A 12699-nucleotide genomic window follows, 5' to 3' on the forward strand; every position below is an offset into this window, starting at 1 on the left:
AATTAAAAGTAGGTTTATTCAAAATGTTCACGTATGAAAGAATTATTCAACACTTAAAACACATTTTCAATAGAAATAATATTATAGATGCTGAATGAGCTCACAAACTAATCCACAGATATATAGTTAAAGGGAATAACAGTTATGTTCAAGAGTCTTGGAAATTTGGGGCACTTTATTCTCTTTTTGCTTCTAAGTTGTATGCTCTCTGCTTAATGCAGGAATGACATTAACATTACTCAGCTTTTTAGATATGATTATTTTTTGGCTCACAAATGAAATAAAAGAGAAAGAATTTTCTACACTAATTAAGAGAGAGTAGACTTCTAACATTATCAAAGGTTAGATTCAAATTTTTAAATGTATGAATATAAGAAAACACTTGTCTGGGTGGAAGACGGTAGAGTTAAAACCTAGGATGGGCACCAGGTAGTCATATGATGAGCCTAGATTGATAGAGGATGAAGAGAAACAATCTGAGAACACAAGAGTCTAGGATAGGGGCCAGCAAAATGTTTCTGTAAGGAGCCAGATATTTACAGTCTCTGTTGCAACTACTCAACTCTGTCACTGCAGTGTGAAAGCAGCCAGAGACAAAATGTAAACAGATCAGGTTGGCTATGTTCCAATAAAACTTTACTTATGGACATAGAAATTTGAATTTCATATAATTTTCATGTTCATAGAATTATTACTCTTTGATTTTTTTCCAGTCATTTAAAAATGTAAAAGCCATTCTTAACTCATGGGCTATACAAAAACACATGACAGGCCTGGATGTGGCCTGTGGACTATAGTGCCAGCCTCCAGTCTAGGGAACAGTGGGGAGAAGGGGAAGATGGTGCACCTGGCTTAATAACTAGGGGGACTATTCATGAATGTTCTTGCATTAAACCTAACAGAGAAGCAGCTCCCCTCCAACACATGCACATTAATGTCAGTCCCAGCTGCAAAGAAACAGGCATATTTTGCTGTCTTTAACTTTAAAAGAGCTACAGAAACAATCATTGATCCTGGACAAAAATAATTTTCATAAATAATAGTATACTAATCATAATTTTAAACAGAAAATTCATTCTATAGAATTTTAAAATAATAGCAATAGATGCATTATTCATTACCATTTTGTCCCTGAGTCGCTCTCCACGGATAAAAAAGTCAGCACAGCCATTCTCTTCCTGGTGAGGGACTTTGAAGACAGTGACGCAGCTTAGTCCACTCCCTCCAAGTGGTAACCATCCACCACTTGAGTCATCCCGGGTCATCACCACAGCTCGCACTCGTGCATAACTATTACTAAAATAGATGCAAAGATTAGAAGTTAGCTTTTCCATAAACAAAAAACAGCCAAGGTGTCAGTCTTGCTTGAGAAAGCAAAGACCACATCAATTAACGTGTAGTAACTAAAGTGTTTACTACTTCCATGACAGTCCACAGACAGTAACCTGACTGAAAAAGATCAAAAACCACAGAGTAACTGACTTAAAGGTTAACTTATTTTGAAGACCAATCTCACAATAAAAGACTACAGATCTCTTATTTCAATTCATCATTTGAGTAGTTCAAGCACATCTGATTGCCATGGAACATGTAACAAAGGATCCCAGAGACAAAACACGGTCAAACTACATAGTCTGCCATCACAGTTATCTAATATATGTCCACCTCCTACAATATAACCAGGACAAATTACTGCTGTACCTTAGCACATTTAATTGTGACATCTGTATGTTTCTAACATTTTTGAAATATAAGTAAAATGCTGAAACAAACATGCTTATTAGCTCAGACACATTTTTGATTTTTTCTAACACCTGGGAATCTAAATCACAAATATATATACACGTTTTATTTTAGTAAGTTATCACGTAAATTGGTCTTTCATGCCCTCTTTTTGGCAGACTATTCTTAAGAGAGACCATATTCTAGTTCCACTTAGAATCATTTCCCAGTATTAGCCACAAATATTTTTTACATAAAATCTAAGTAATGTTTCATATACTAATGTTCTAGATAACTGATATCTCAGAATTTTAGTTATAAAACTTTTAATATAATAATTATTAATGAAATTCTTTCTAAAAGTGGTATACCTTGCTGACTTCTTAGAAAATTACACTGAATATAACTTAAACATGTCTTGGTTATTACTACTATCAACTGAGGTTCAATGTAACAATTATGTGATACTTAGTGTCTCTGCACGTTCTAAGTGTTAGGTTGCCAGTTGTCATTTCTGTTGTCAGAGTGCTTGTGTGAGATCTGCCCCTTGCTTTTTTTCTACTTTACTCTACACGTAATAAGGCATATTGATATTTAATATAAAGTTCAACAAATTCTGACAAATTACACATATGTACAACCAACATGATGATCAAGATACAGAACTCCAGAAAATTCCCTGAAGCCTCCCTCCCATCAAATAGGTAACCTAGGTAACACTGTTATCCCCAGTTTCTAATATATACATTAGTTTTGCCTGTTATGGGCCTTCACATAAATGGAATCAAACAGAATCACGACTTGTACCCTTTTTGTCTCACTTCTTTCACTCATTACGCTGTTGTATTAGTACTTCATTCTTTTTTACCACTAAGTAGAGTCCTCTCACTGAATAAATGTATCACAATTCATTTATTCTTTCTTATGTTGATGGGCATTTGAAATGTTCCTAGCTGTTGGCTATTATGAATAAAGCTGTTATAAACATTCTTGTATAAGTCTTTTGTAGACGTATGTTTTCATTTCTCTTTAATTACCTAGGAATGGAATTGATGAGTCATAGGGTAGTAGGTTTAACTATATAAGAAACTAACAAACTGTTTTCCAAAGTGATTGGACCATTATACATTCCCACCAACAATGTATGATAGTTTCAGTTACTCCTCATCTGCGCCAACACTTGTTTTCAGTTTTTTAAACTTTACTCATTGTACTAAGTATATAAGTAGTAACCCATTTTGATTTTTATATCCATTTTCCATGATGGATGCATGATGTTGTGCATTTTTTTCATATGCTGATTGGTCACATTTATATGCCTTCTTTTTAAGTCTTTTTTTTCTTTTTTTCTCTGCCATACCGCGTGGCACACGGGATCTTAGTTCCCCAACCAGGGATCAAACCCATGCTCCCTGCAGTGGAAGTGCAGAGTCTTAACCATCGTACCGCCAGGGAAGTCCCAGTCTTTTATTTTTTATTGTGCTGTCTTTTATTATTGATTTTTAGAAGTTCTTCATACAGTCTCGACACAAGTATTCTGCCAGAGAGTTGTATACTTTTAAAGCTGCACTGTGTTGCTGGTTGAGTAAGGAGTCTCAAGTCAAACTTTATTAAGTTGGATCCTAGCTCAGCAATGTACCTACATGTCCTTGAGAAAGTTACAATACCTACCTTTAATAAATGTAAACAATGCCTGACACATAAACACTATATAAGTGTTATTATAAGTTAATTATTACTATAACAAAGAATTTAAAATTGAAGTAGTTGTCATACTGGTAATTGAAAGCCAGGGAGGAGCTGGGAAAAATTAAAATTTACAAGGTCCAACAAAATTCTCTATTAATAGGGTCAAAATAATTCTTTGTATAGAAGTTCTGAAAGTCTTTAGATTTACAGACAACTATTCTGTCTAAGCTTTTTATTATTCAGTTGTTTAGAGGCTCTGATTCTTGCCTGGGGCCAATTCTTACCAATCTTCAGTTCAGAGAACTGACCAGAGGAGTTATGGGTGCATAAAAACTGGGCTGAGGTAGGTATCAAATTGGAATCCTCCTTCTGGGAGGAGCTGGAACAAGTACCTCTACTATAAATAAACATGACATGCATCCCAAGAAGCTGGAGAAGCTTATTACAGTGGAAACCATCTTGGAGGGATACAAGTAATAGCAAATGAAGGTTATTTGGTTTATTAAGAATTTAAGTCTAAGGATATACCAGAAACATGGCACATAACTTAGACATATTAGGTTCAGATTAAATATGTGTGAATTGAACTCATGCACGTAAAGCTCAGCATATTTGAAGTTCAGTGAAGTTACGAAGTCATAAGGTAGAACTTCGGTCAAAACCAAAATTCAAGTTCCCCATAATTATTTAAGTGTTTATTTTATTTTAGGATCCTGACTCTTCCTTCTCACCTAATTAGGTAGTAAACTAGAAAATTTAAGAATTTTATACTAGATTCTACAAGACTGGGGAGACTCAAGGAGTAAAATAACCCCATTTAGAAGCTCAGTGTATATTTTAACTTCAGAGTGCAGCAGCAGTTATCCTCTTCAGAGCATATGGACTCTTATTTTATCATCTTTGAATATTACTAATTCTCATTTACAATTTGTATAATGCTTCTTAGGCATATTTTGTATTTTAAAAATATAAAACTGTGCTTAAGCAAGAGTATTAGAAAATACACGAAAACCCTAGTAATTTTAAAAGTTATCTTATGATGGTGATATTAGAATATTTTCCCTTCATTTTTCAGTTTCTCCAAAAATTATTTTATAATTAATATTTATAAATTAAAAGTAATTTAAATAAATTAAAAACTTACATTTTAACTATATCTTGGCTTTACTCCAAATACTGTAGAAATTTTAGAATGTTACTTTTAACAGTGCAGGAATATGTTTTAAACAAAAGTATCCCTAACGTAATTCTCCTCACCACTCCAATTTCTTTTCTTCTGTTTTATGAAAGTACCACCTAGAAGAGATGTGTTGCCCTTTTAGGAAAACTGAATAAAATAAAGATTTCCTTACTGGAAGAATAAGGTTGCCTGATTCATTGTTCACCTTAATACAACAAAAGAGGTTTTAAAGCTGGCCAATAATTTATATAAACTGTTTTTTGAATCTCGTGTTTTCAACCATACCAAATATATAACCGTTTCCCTTAACTATTCAAGTCGATCCTCTAAAGTTTAAGGTATTCTAGAAGCTTATGTAAATAAATTTGTATTCCCTATACCACAGCCTTCATTAGTTTAGAATTTAACAACTCAGCTTTCAACTTTAAGCTCTAAGACTAGAATACTTAACACAAAAATTTTCAAGTTGTTTAATGTGGGGTTTTTTTTTTTTTTGAAAGACCTTCCTTCTTGCCAAGGTTAAACTTTTCACCTGTGCTTTTAATCTCTTAACCTCCTTGCCTTTAAATGTCTTCTTTCCCCAAATAAAAACAGTAACTCTTGTCTAAAAACATGCAATCACTCCCAAAGACATTAGTGGCAGCTCTTATAAACTTTGTTATACTCTGCTTTGTAGCATTATTAAAATCTGTAATTGTAATCCCCTACTTAGATAAAAAATGACTTAAGAGCAAGGAACGAAATCACAGTCTCCTACTTAAAATAACACCAAATGTTTTTTCCTGATCATGTGAATAATAGATGCCCATTCTAGTAAATGTGGAAAATAAAGAAAAATAGTATTTGCCATCATGGAATTAAAATTTAAGAATTTGTAGGAGTTTTTACTCTCTCTGGGTATCATGTTTGCAATCTATTAGTCTCTGAGACAACAGCTATGTATAATGACAATGTACTCTTATTGTCAAAAACTCAGCATTTCATTCTTGGTCTTCTTTAAAATAGCTGAAAGGCGCTTGTTCCCAGTAATTTATCTAAAAAGTTGAAGAGGATGTGGAGAAAAGGGAACCCTTGTATACTGTTGGTAGGGATGTAAACTGGTACAGCCACGATGGAAAACAGTATGCAGGTTCCTCAAAAAACTAAACATAGAACTACCATATAATCCAGCAATTCCACTCCTGGGTATATACCTGGAAAAAATGAAAACACTTATTCGAAAAGATACATGCAGCCCAATGTTCATAGCAGCACTATTTACAATAGCCAAGACAGAAGCAACCCAAGTGTGCCTGTCAACATATGACTGGATTAAGAAGATGTAGTATATATATATATATAGTGTGTGTATATATATATATATATATATATATATATATATATATGAAAGAAGAACAGAGAGAAAAGGGAAGAAAAACAAAGGAAAGGTATTTTAGATGCTACTGAAACTGTGATTAAAGCCCAGACTACCTCCTATGAAGAAAATACATATACGGCTAAAAACTTACATTTGAACACAATTCTGGGGATTCACACTCCCTTCCAAGAGGTTCACAAACCTGAGATTAAGAACATTTAATCCCTAGGGTAAAGTTGCTCTGCAATAGGTTTTTAGGTCCTATGATTTACAGATTTATCAAGATGATAATTCCTTACAAATGTGTTATCTGAATGCTGGTTAAGAAGAGTTACATCACATTCTCTTAAGTAGACCACAAAATTATACTTCCAAGTGAATGAAATATGTTAAGTAATATTCAGAAAATGAAAATGAAACCAAAATTAGAGCAATTAAAGTAGAAAAGAGAGGCAGAAGAGGAGGTCAGAATCAGAGAGTTGAAAATGCTACACTACTTGGCTTTGAAGATGGAAGAAGGGGTCGTGAGACAAGAATACAGGCTTCTAGAAGCTGGAAAAGGCAGGGAAATGAATTCTTCCCTAGATTTTCCAAAAAGAATGCAGCTCTACGCATAACTTGATTTTAGCCCACTGAGATCCATTTGGACTTCTGACCTTCAGACTACAATATAATAAATTTGTATTATTTTAAGCCACTAAGTTTGTAGTGATTTGTTACAGTAGCAACAGGAAACAATACAAAAGATGAGGGAAAAACCTTCTTGAAGATATGAAAGCAATCCATATACAGGAGGTAAGATAACTATTTTCCATTTCTAACTACAACTGTACCAAAACAAAATAGCCCAAAATACCCTCAAAGAACAACAACAAAAAAGAGAAGATACTTAGAATTCCTTAAGATTTGTTCAGTACAATGAGAATTTATGATATTTTCCCATAGAGGGATATTTACAGTGACAAAACATCCTATGTTCTCTACAGTATATTTTAAGTAAACATTACCATCCAAAATATTAAACATTATTACAGAGACTGGGTATAAAAAAAGGAAGCATTTGATAGAAGTAATTTATGATATAGCACTTCACAGTGTAAGTACTTACTTGCTTTCTAAGCTATAAAGAAGCAGATGATATTTAGAAGATAGCCCCATTAGGACTATTCACTTATCCAGTAAGCATTTATTTATATGCTTCACACATAAACAAAATTTAAAAGTTATGGTTCTTCCCTATAGAAGCTCATAAGTTAGTGGGCAAAGATATATTAACACAAATTGGGAGTACTGGAGAGGAAATGACTAATATTCATATTTTATGTGGATTTTGAATAGCAGTATATCAGGTAGAAAAAAGGCAAAGGACACTTCATGGAGGGAGCATTACACAAGTATGTCATGTTTAAGGATGAGTATTAAGTTCAAGAGAGGATGGCAGGCATAAGCAGAAGGGTAAGAAATGAAATAATACTTAACTTACTGGACCTTACTGTATCAAGCCTTGCACACCATGAACAAAGTTAGTACTCTAATTTATCACAATAAAGAGACCACAGGGTGACAAAAGCAAGGGAGTAGAATACTCTGATTTGTGTTTTAACAGAACTTTACTGCATCAATCCCAATGAAATGGGTTATTTCTTCATTTTACAGATATGGAAATTAAGGAATTAGTTTAATTAGAAAGATAAAGGTCTTGAAATACGCCTTCTGTATTGACAACTTTTCTTTTTGGCTGAGGTGGGTCTTCATTGCTGCGCATGGGCTTTCTCTAGTTGTGGCGAGCGGGGGCTACTCTTTGTTGGGGTGTGCAGGCTTCTTCTTATTGCGGTGGATTCTCTTGTTGCATAGCACGGGCTCTAGGCACGCAGGCTTCAGTAGTTGCAGCACATGGGCTCAGTAGTTGCAGCACACAGACTTCAGTAGTTGTGTCACTGGGCTCAGTAGCTGTGGCTCGCCAGCTCTAGAGTGCAGGTTCAGTAGTTGTGGCGCACGGGCTTAGTTGCTCTGTGTCATGTGGGATCTTCCCAGACCAGGGCTCGAACTCATGTCCCCTGCATTGGCAGGCAGATTCTTAACCACTGTGCCGCCAGGAAGTCCCTGTACTGGCAACTTTTAAAAAAATAACACTTATTATTTTCCATGTAGTAATCATCAATCTAAAGCACCACATGGCAGTCAATAACATTGTGTTTAATAGCAAGTCAGATTTCCTAGATTCCAAAGGCAGTTGAATCATTTAAAAGTTACAATCTTGAGCAAATTAAACTCTCTGTACCCTCATTTTCCTGATTTGTAAAATGGGGATAATAACTGCATCTACTGCAGGGTTTGAGAACTAAATGAGGAAATTATGCAAAGTGCTTAGCATTGTACCTGGCTCACAGTTAGGTACTCAATAAATGTTACCACTATATAGACTTGATATAATAAACTAACTCTATGATGTTACAATATCTGCATTCTGAAATGGCCTAAATTCGCCTCATTCTGTATTTATGATAGTTTTATATAACAAACTGAGGAGACAGCCCCCCATCAGAACTTTTCACTTTTAGTAAAAACTTTTAACCACAGCTAAGTATCAGCATCAGTTATCTAAATATTCCACATACTGCTTACATGATGGAAACATTTACATCTAACCAAGTCATAGGCATCTGGGAAGTCTCCCACAAGAATGAAAACATAAAACTAAAATCTAAAGAATAAAGAGGTATTCACAAAATATTCCTTTAAAATCAACCATTCTAGGTTCTGCTAAACAGTATCATCAACCTGCCAAAGTAGTTTAAAATTCTAGCACTTAGTATGTCCCTGCCTTCTGGCATGACTACTGTCCATGTCTTAGTATGTCCCCCAACTCCTTGACTACCGGCACCGATCTTATGAAGTTTTCTAGTCTATGTCAGAAGAGCTGATATAAATAAAAGTATTCACTGTCAGTAAGAGATCAGAATGTAGAAGACAGGGAACCAACATTAATACTAGAGTTCATAATGAGATAAAAACGTTAGAATAAAATATGGTAAGTTTTAGAATAATCTTGTAGTAGGAAACGGCTTAAGATCCAGAGGCCATTAAAAAATAAAAAGATAAATTCAACTATACAAAACACATTCCTGCATAGTAAAAAAACACCATAAAGTTAAAAAAAAAAGGTAACACATTGAGAAAAAATGTACAGCAATATCTATTAGCCTTCTATTGCTGCTATAACAAATTACTGAAAACTTAGTGGAATAAAACAACACAAATCTACACAGTTCTATGAGTTGGAAGTCCAAAGGGCTTCACAAGGCTAAAATCAAGGTGCTGGCACTGCTGCATTCCTTTTAGGAGGCCATAGAAGAGAATGGGTTTCCTTGTCTTTTCCAAATCCTACAAGTCATCCACATTCCCTGGTTTGTGGCCTTCTTCCATCTTCAAAGCCAGGAATATTTTCTTCTCTCTGACTCTTCTGCTATAGTCACATCTCTCTCTGACTGCAGTCACACAGTCAGGAAAGGTTCTCCAATTTTAAGGATTTCTGTGATTCAATTGGGCCCATCCAGATAATCCAGGATAATCACCCCATATGAAAGCTCATAACCTTAATCACCTCTGCAAAGTCCTAACATATTCACAGGTTCTGAGGATGAGGGCAAGGACATCTTTGAGGTATGGGTGTTTGGGGGAGGAGGATCAACACACTGTTCCGTTTTAACAGAAAACAAGCACAGTATTTCCTTAAAAATAACTTCAAAAACAGTAAGAAAAAAAATCAACAACCCAGAATAAAATAGGCAAAGTTCATGAACAAAATTCAGAGAAGAAAAATATAGGTGTCATGAAATACATAAATCAAAAACCCCTAACTTTATTCAAAAGAAGAGGACTGCAAATTAAAGACCATTATTCATTTATCAGATTGGCAAATACCAAGAAATTAGTTAACACAGAAGTTGGTGAGGAGTACAGAAGTATGTTTGGAAGGTTATTTGGAAATATCTATCAAAACTTAAGATGTACATATTTTGTGACTCAGCAAATGCTACTTCTACCCATTTTCTTTTACATGTATGAAATTATACCTTTATAAGCAAAGTTTAAAGAAAAATGTTGTTTTTAACAGAAAAAAAGGATGAAAGCAACCTAAAGAAGACTCAATAGGAAACTAGTAAAATTATGGAACACCTATTCAATGCAATATTATGTAGCCATGACAAAAATAAGGAAGCTCTTTACATTGTCAAAGTAAGCTGATCTCTAAGTTCTATTAAGTTTTTTTTTTAAGGTACGTATGTATGTTTAGTATGCAACCATTTGTGGCAAAAAACACATTCACACATATGCTTGTATATGAATAGAATCTTTACATAATAAAACTGGTAACTGTTTCTCTAGCAAGGGGAAATGAGACAGAGGTACAAGGGTAATTTTCCTTTCATTAAATAACCTTTTATATTTTTTGAATTTTGTACCATGTGTATGTATTACCCATTCAAAAATACATTTATTGAACTCTTATACATACACACACACTCCCTGAAGGGCTATGATCTCAAAACAGCATTTGTCTAACAGGAGCTAGCACTTGCCATAACAGTACAATAATGACTATTTTGCAGAATGCAGATTGATCTGAACAGCCTTGTTCCCCTCCCTGATGTCAAAACCTGCTGCACCCTGCACCCCTCCCATCAACCTGAGAGAGGCAATAACTCTGCTCTGTTTCCACCTGTTTACAATTTATAGTTCTCTCCAGTCATACACACACACTTGTTCAAACATAAGGACTGGCATCCCAGCTCTCTCCACATACCTCTAAGAACATCCCACAAATCATATCATATGCATGTATTCCTTTGAAAGATGTTGGGCTCATTTTACTATACTTAAAGTAGTTGCTCTGTATAAGGGCAGAAAGCAAATAAGGTCTTACCTGAAGAAAGCTGGATATTCTCATATTGGATATACAAAAAATAGGCATGTCCTGAGAGAGGAAATACAAACTCAGAAGGTGGACAGTCAGGAGAAAGGATTCCAGAGTCCTCTCACACCTCAGAACAAGGTTTCAAGAAGGAAAGGTGTGCTTGAGGGGTTCCTGGGTGGCAGGAGAAAAATGATTTCTACCTTTGAAAGCAGACATGTTTAGCAGAGAGGTATTCCTACAGATGCCAAGGTGAACATGACAATCTCTAAATTATAACAATTATCTAGTTTTATTTATTACTCTCCAGAAAGTCTTTCCTGATGCCTATCATTGGGCTAGATATCTTTTGTAAATGCCTCCATCATGTAAAGTGTGAGCAGGAGACTCAAATAATTGATATTTGATGGTTAGCTGTGGTTGATAATTCTTATTTAAAGCAAAAAGGAAACAGTGCTCTCTTTTTCTGATTTAGGTTAGGTACATTATATCCTCATGAGTATTGCTATGTAGTTATATGAGAAGTTCCTTTTTACCAAGTAGGAGGAAGGCACAGTAGTTTATTACTCTAGTTTCTCAGGGTCTTTAGTAAATTTATACTGCCTGATTTTATCTGTGCCACCAGAGATATTAATGAAAAAATTGTAGGTTTATGCCTCAGATGAAGTAATAATCTTTTGACTGTATCAGGGCAATGGCAAGAACATTCAGTGAGAGATCACTGCTCTCTCTGGTCAGGGAACAGACTCAGGGAAATTCAACTGACAGTACTGAAGAGGGAATTCTTTCACTGTCAATATAAGATGGTTTTCGCTAATGAAGCCAAAAGAATCCCTTACCTTTAATATCCACAACTTCTGAATATGTTGCCAACTCCTTTTATATGTTTCTGTACATGTTACCTTATTTTTAGCAGAGGTGAAGGGCGCTCACTTTTTCAAATGCACCTGCCTGCAAGTATTTAGAGTGCAGCTTTGCCCATGCTAAGAATGCATATAACATCTTGGCATTTAATGGCAAGGAACAGAGGAATAACAGGGGTAAGCTGCCAACCCTGCAAATCTAGGATGCCAATTCTTCAGGGGTCAGGCCACAAGCCGAGGATGCTAAAGATATGGAATCAGTGGCAGGGACCCAAATTAATCAGCAAAATAATCTCCTGAGAAAAAGGAAGTATCTCCACATTCAATATTAAAAATCACCAACAGCTGAGAGTACGGGTTATGGCTAACACTTGAAGATAAGTCCTATGAGTACCTCCATAAAATAGGCATTTAACAAATATGTGTACAACTGAATCCAGAAATAAAAAATAAAATCCAATGAAGCAGCATGAAGACTTCTCAGCTCTTCTTATAAATACCTATATCAAGAGTGTTCAGTGGTTCTTACAATACCTATCAAGAGAGAAGTAGACAGCACGAGGTGGCTTGAACACTTAATCAAATGATAATCGAGTCAAAATTTAGGAGCCTTCAGTGATGGAGGTACATAAATACACAATGTTAATAACACTATCCTACAGAAGGAAGTTTATAGAGTTCCTCTGAAAATGCCACATTAGTCTGGGAATAGAAAGTACAATGGTAAATAGCTAATCCTAATTGTGCAATTGTGGGACCTTTGAACATTTTTTTCCTTCCAAATTCAACATAAATGGATTCAATTTTCACTGAAAATTTAATACCCTACAGCAGTGCTGTCCAATCGAAATACAATGCAAGCCAAATACATAATCTTCAACTTTCCAGTAGTTAGAGTAAAAAAGTAAAGAGGTGGATGACCATGAAAATGGTAGAAAAAGGAGCTCTAAGAGCCCATCACACAACACAAATA

The 12699-nt window shown here is 35.0% G+C and overlaps 1 protein-coding gene across 2 annotated transcripts in view; it reads right to left on the minus strand.

Moving 5' to 3' along the window:
• The window catches only part of SPRED1 (sprouty related EVH1 domain containing 1), a gene marked incomplete at its 5' end in the record, with an annotated part of 131587 nt that overhangs the window by 79196 nt on the left and 39692 nt on the right, over positions 1 to 12699 (minus strand). The window contains one exon of one of the 2 annotated variants that reach the window (XM_082618913.1): positions 1122 to 1296. In XM_082618913.1, the coding sequence (XP_082475039.1) occupies positions 1122 to 1296 (175 nt within the window). Of the gene's footprint in view, positions 1 to 1121; positions 1335 to 12699 lie in introns of those variants that run through there. The other variant, XM_082618912.1, reaches the window with a different exon arrangement.

Source organism: Mesoplodon mirus, assembly GCF_964341445.2.
Source record: "Mesoplodon mirus genome assembly, chromosome: 4".
Lineage (NCBI taxonomy): Eukaryota > Metazoa > Chordata > Mammalia > Artiodactyla > Ziphiidae > Mesoplodon > Mesoplodon mirus.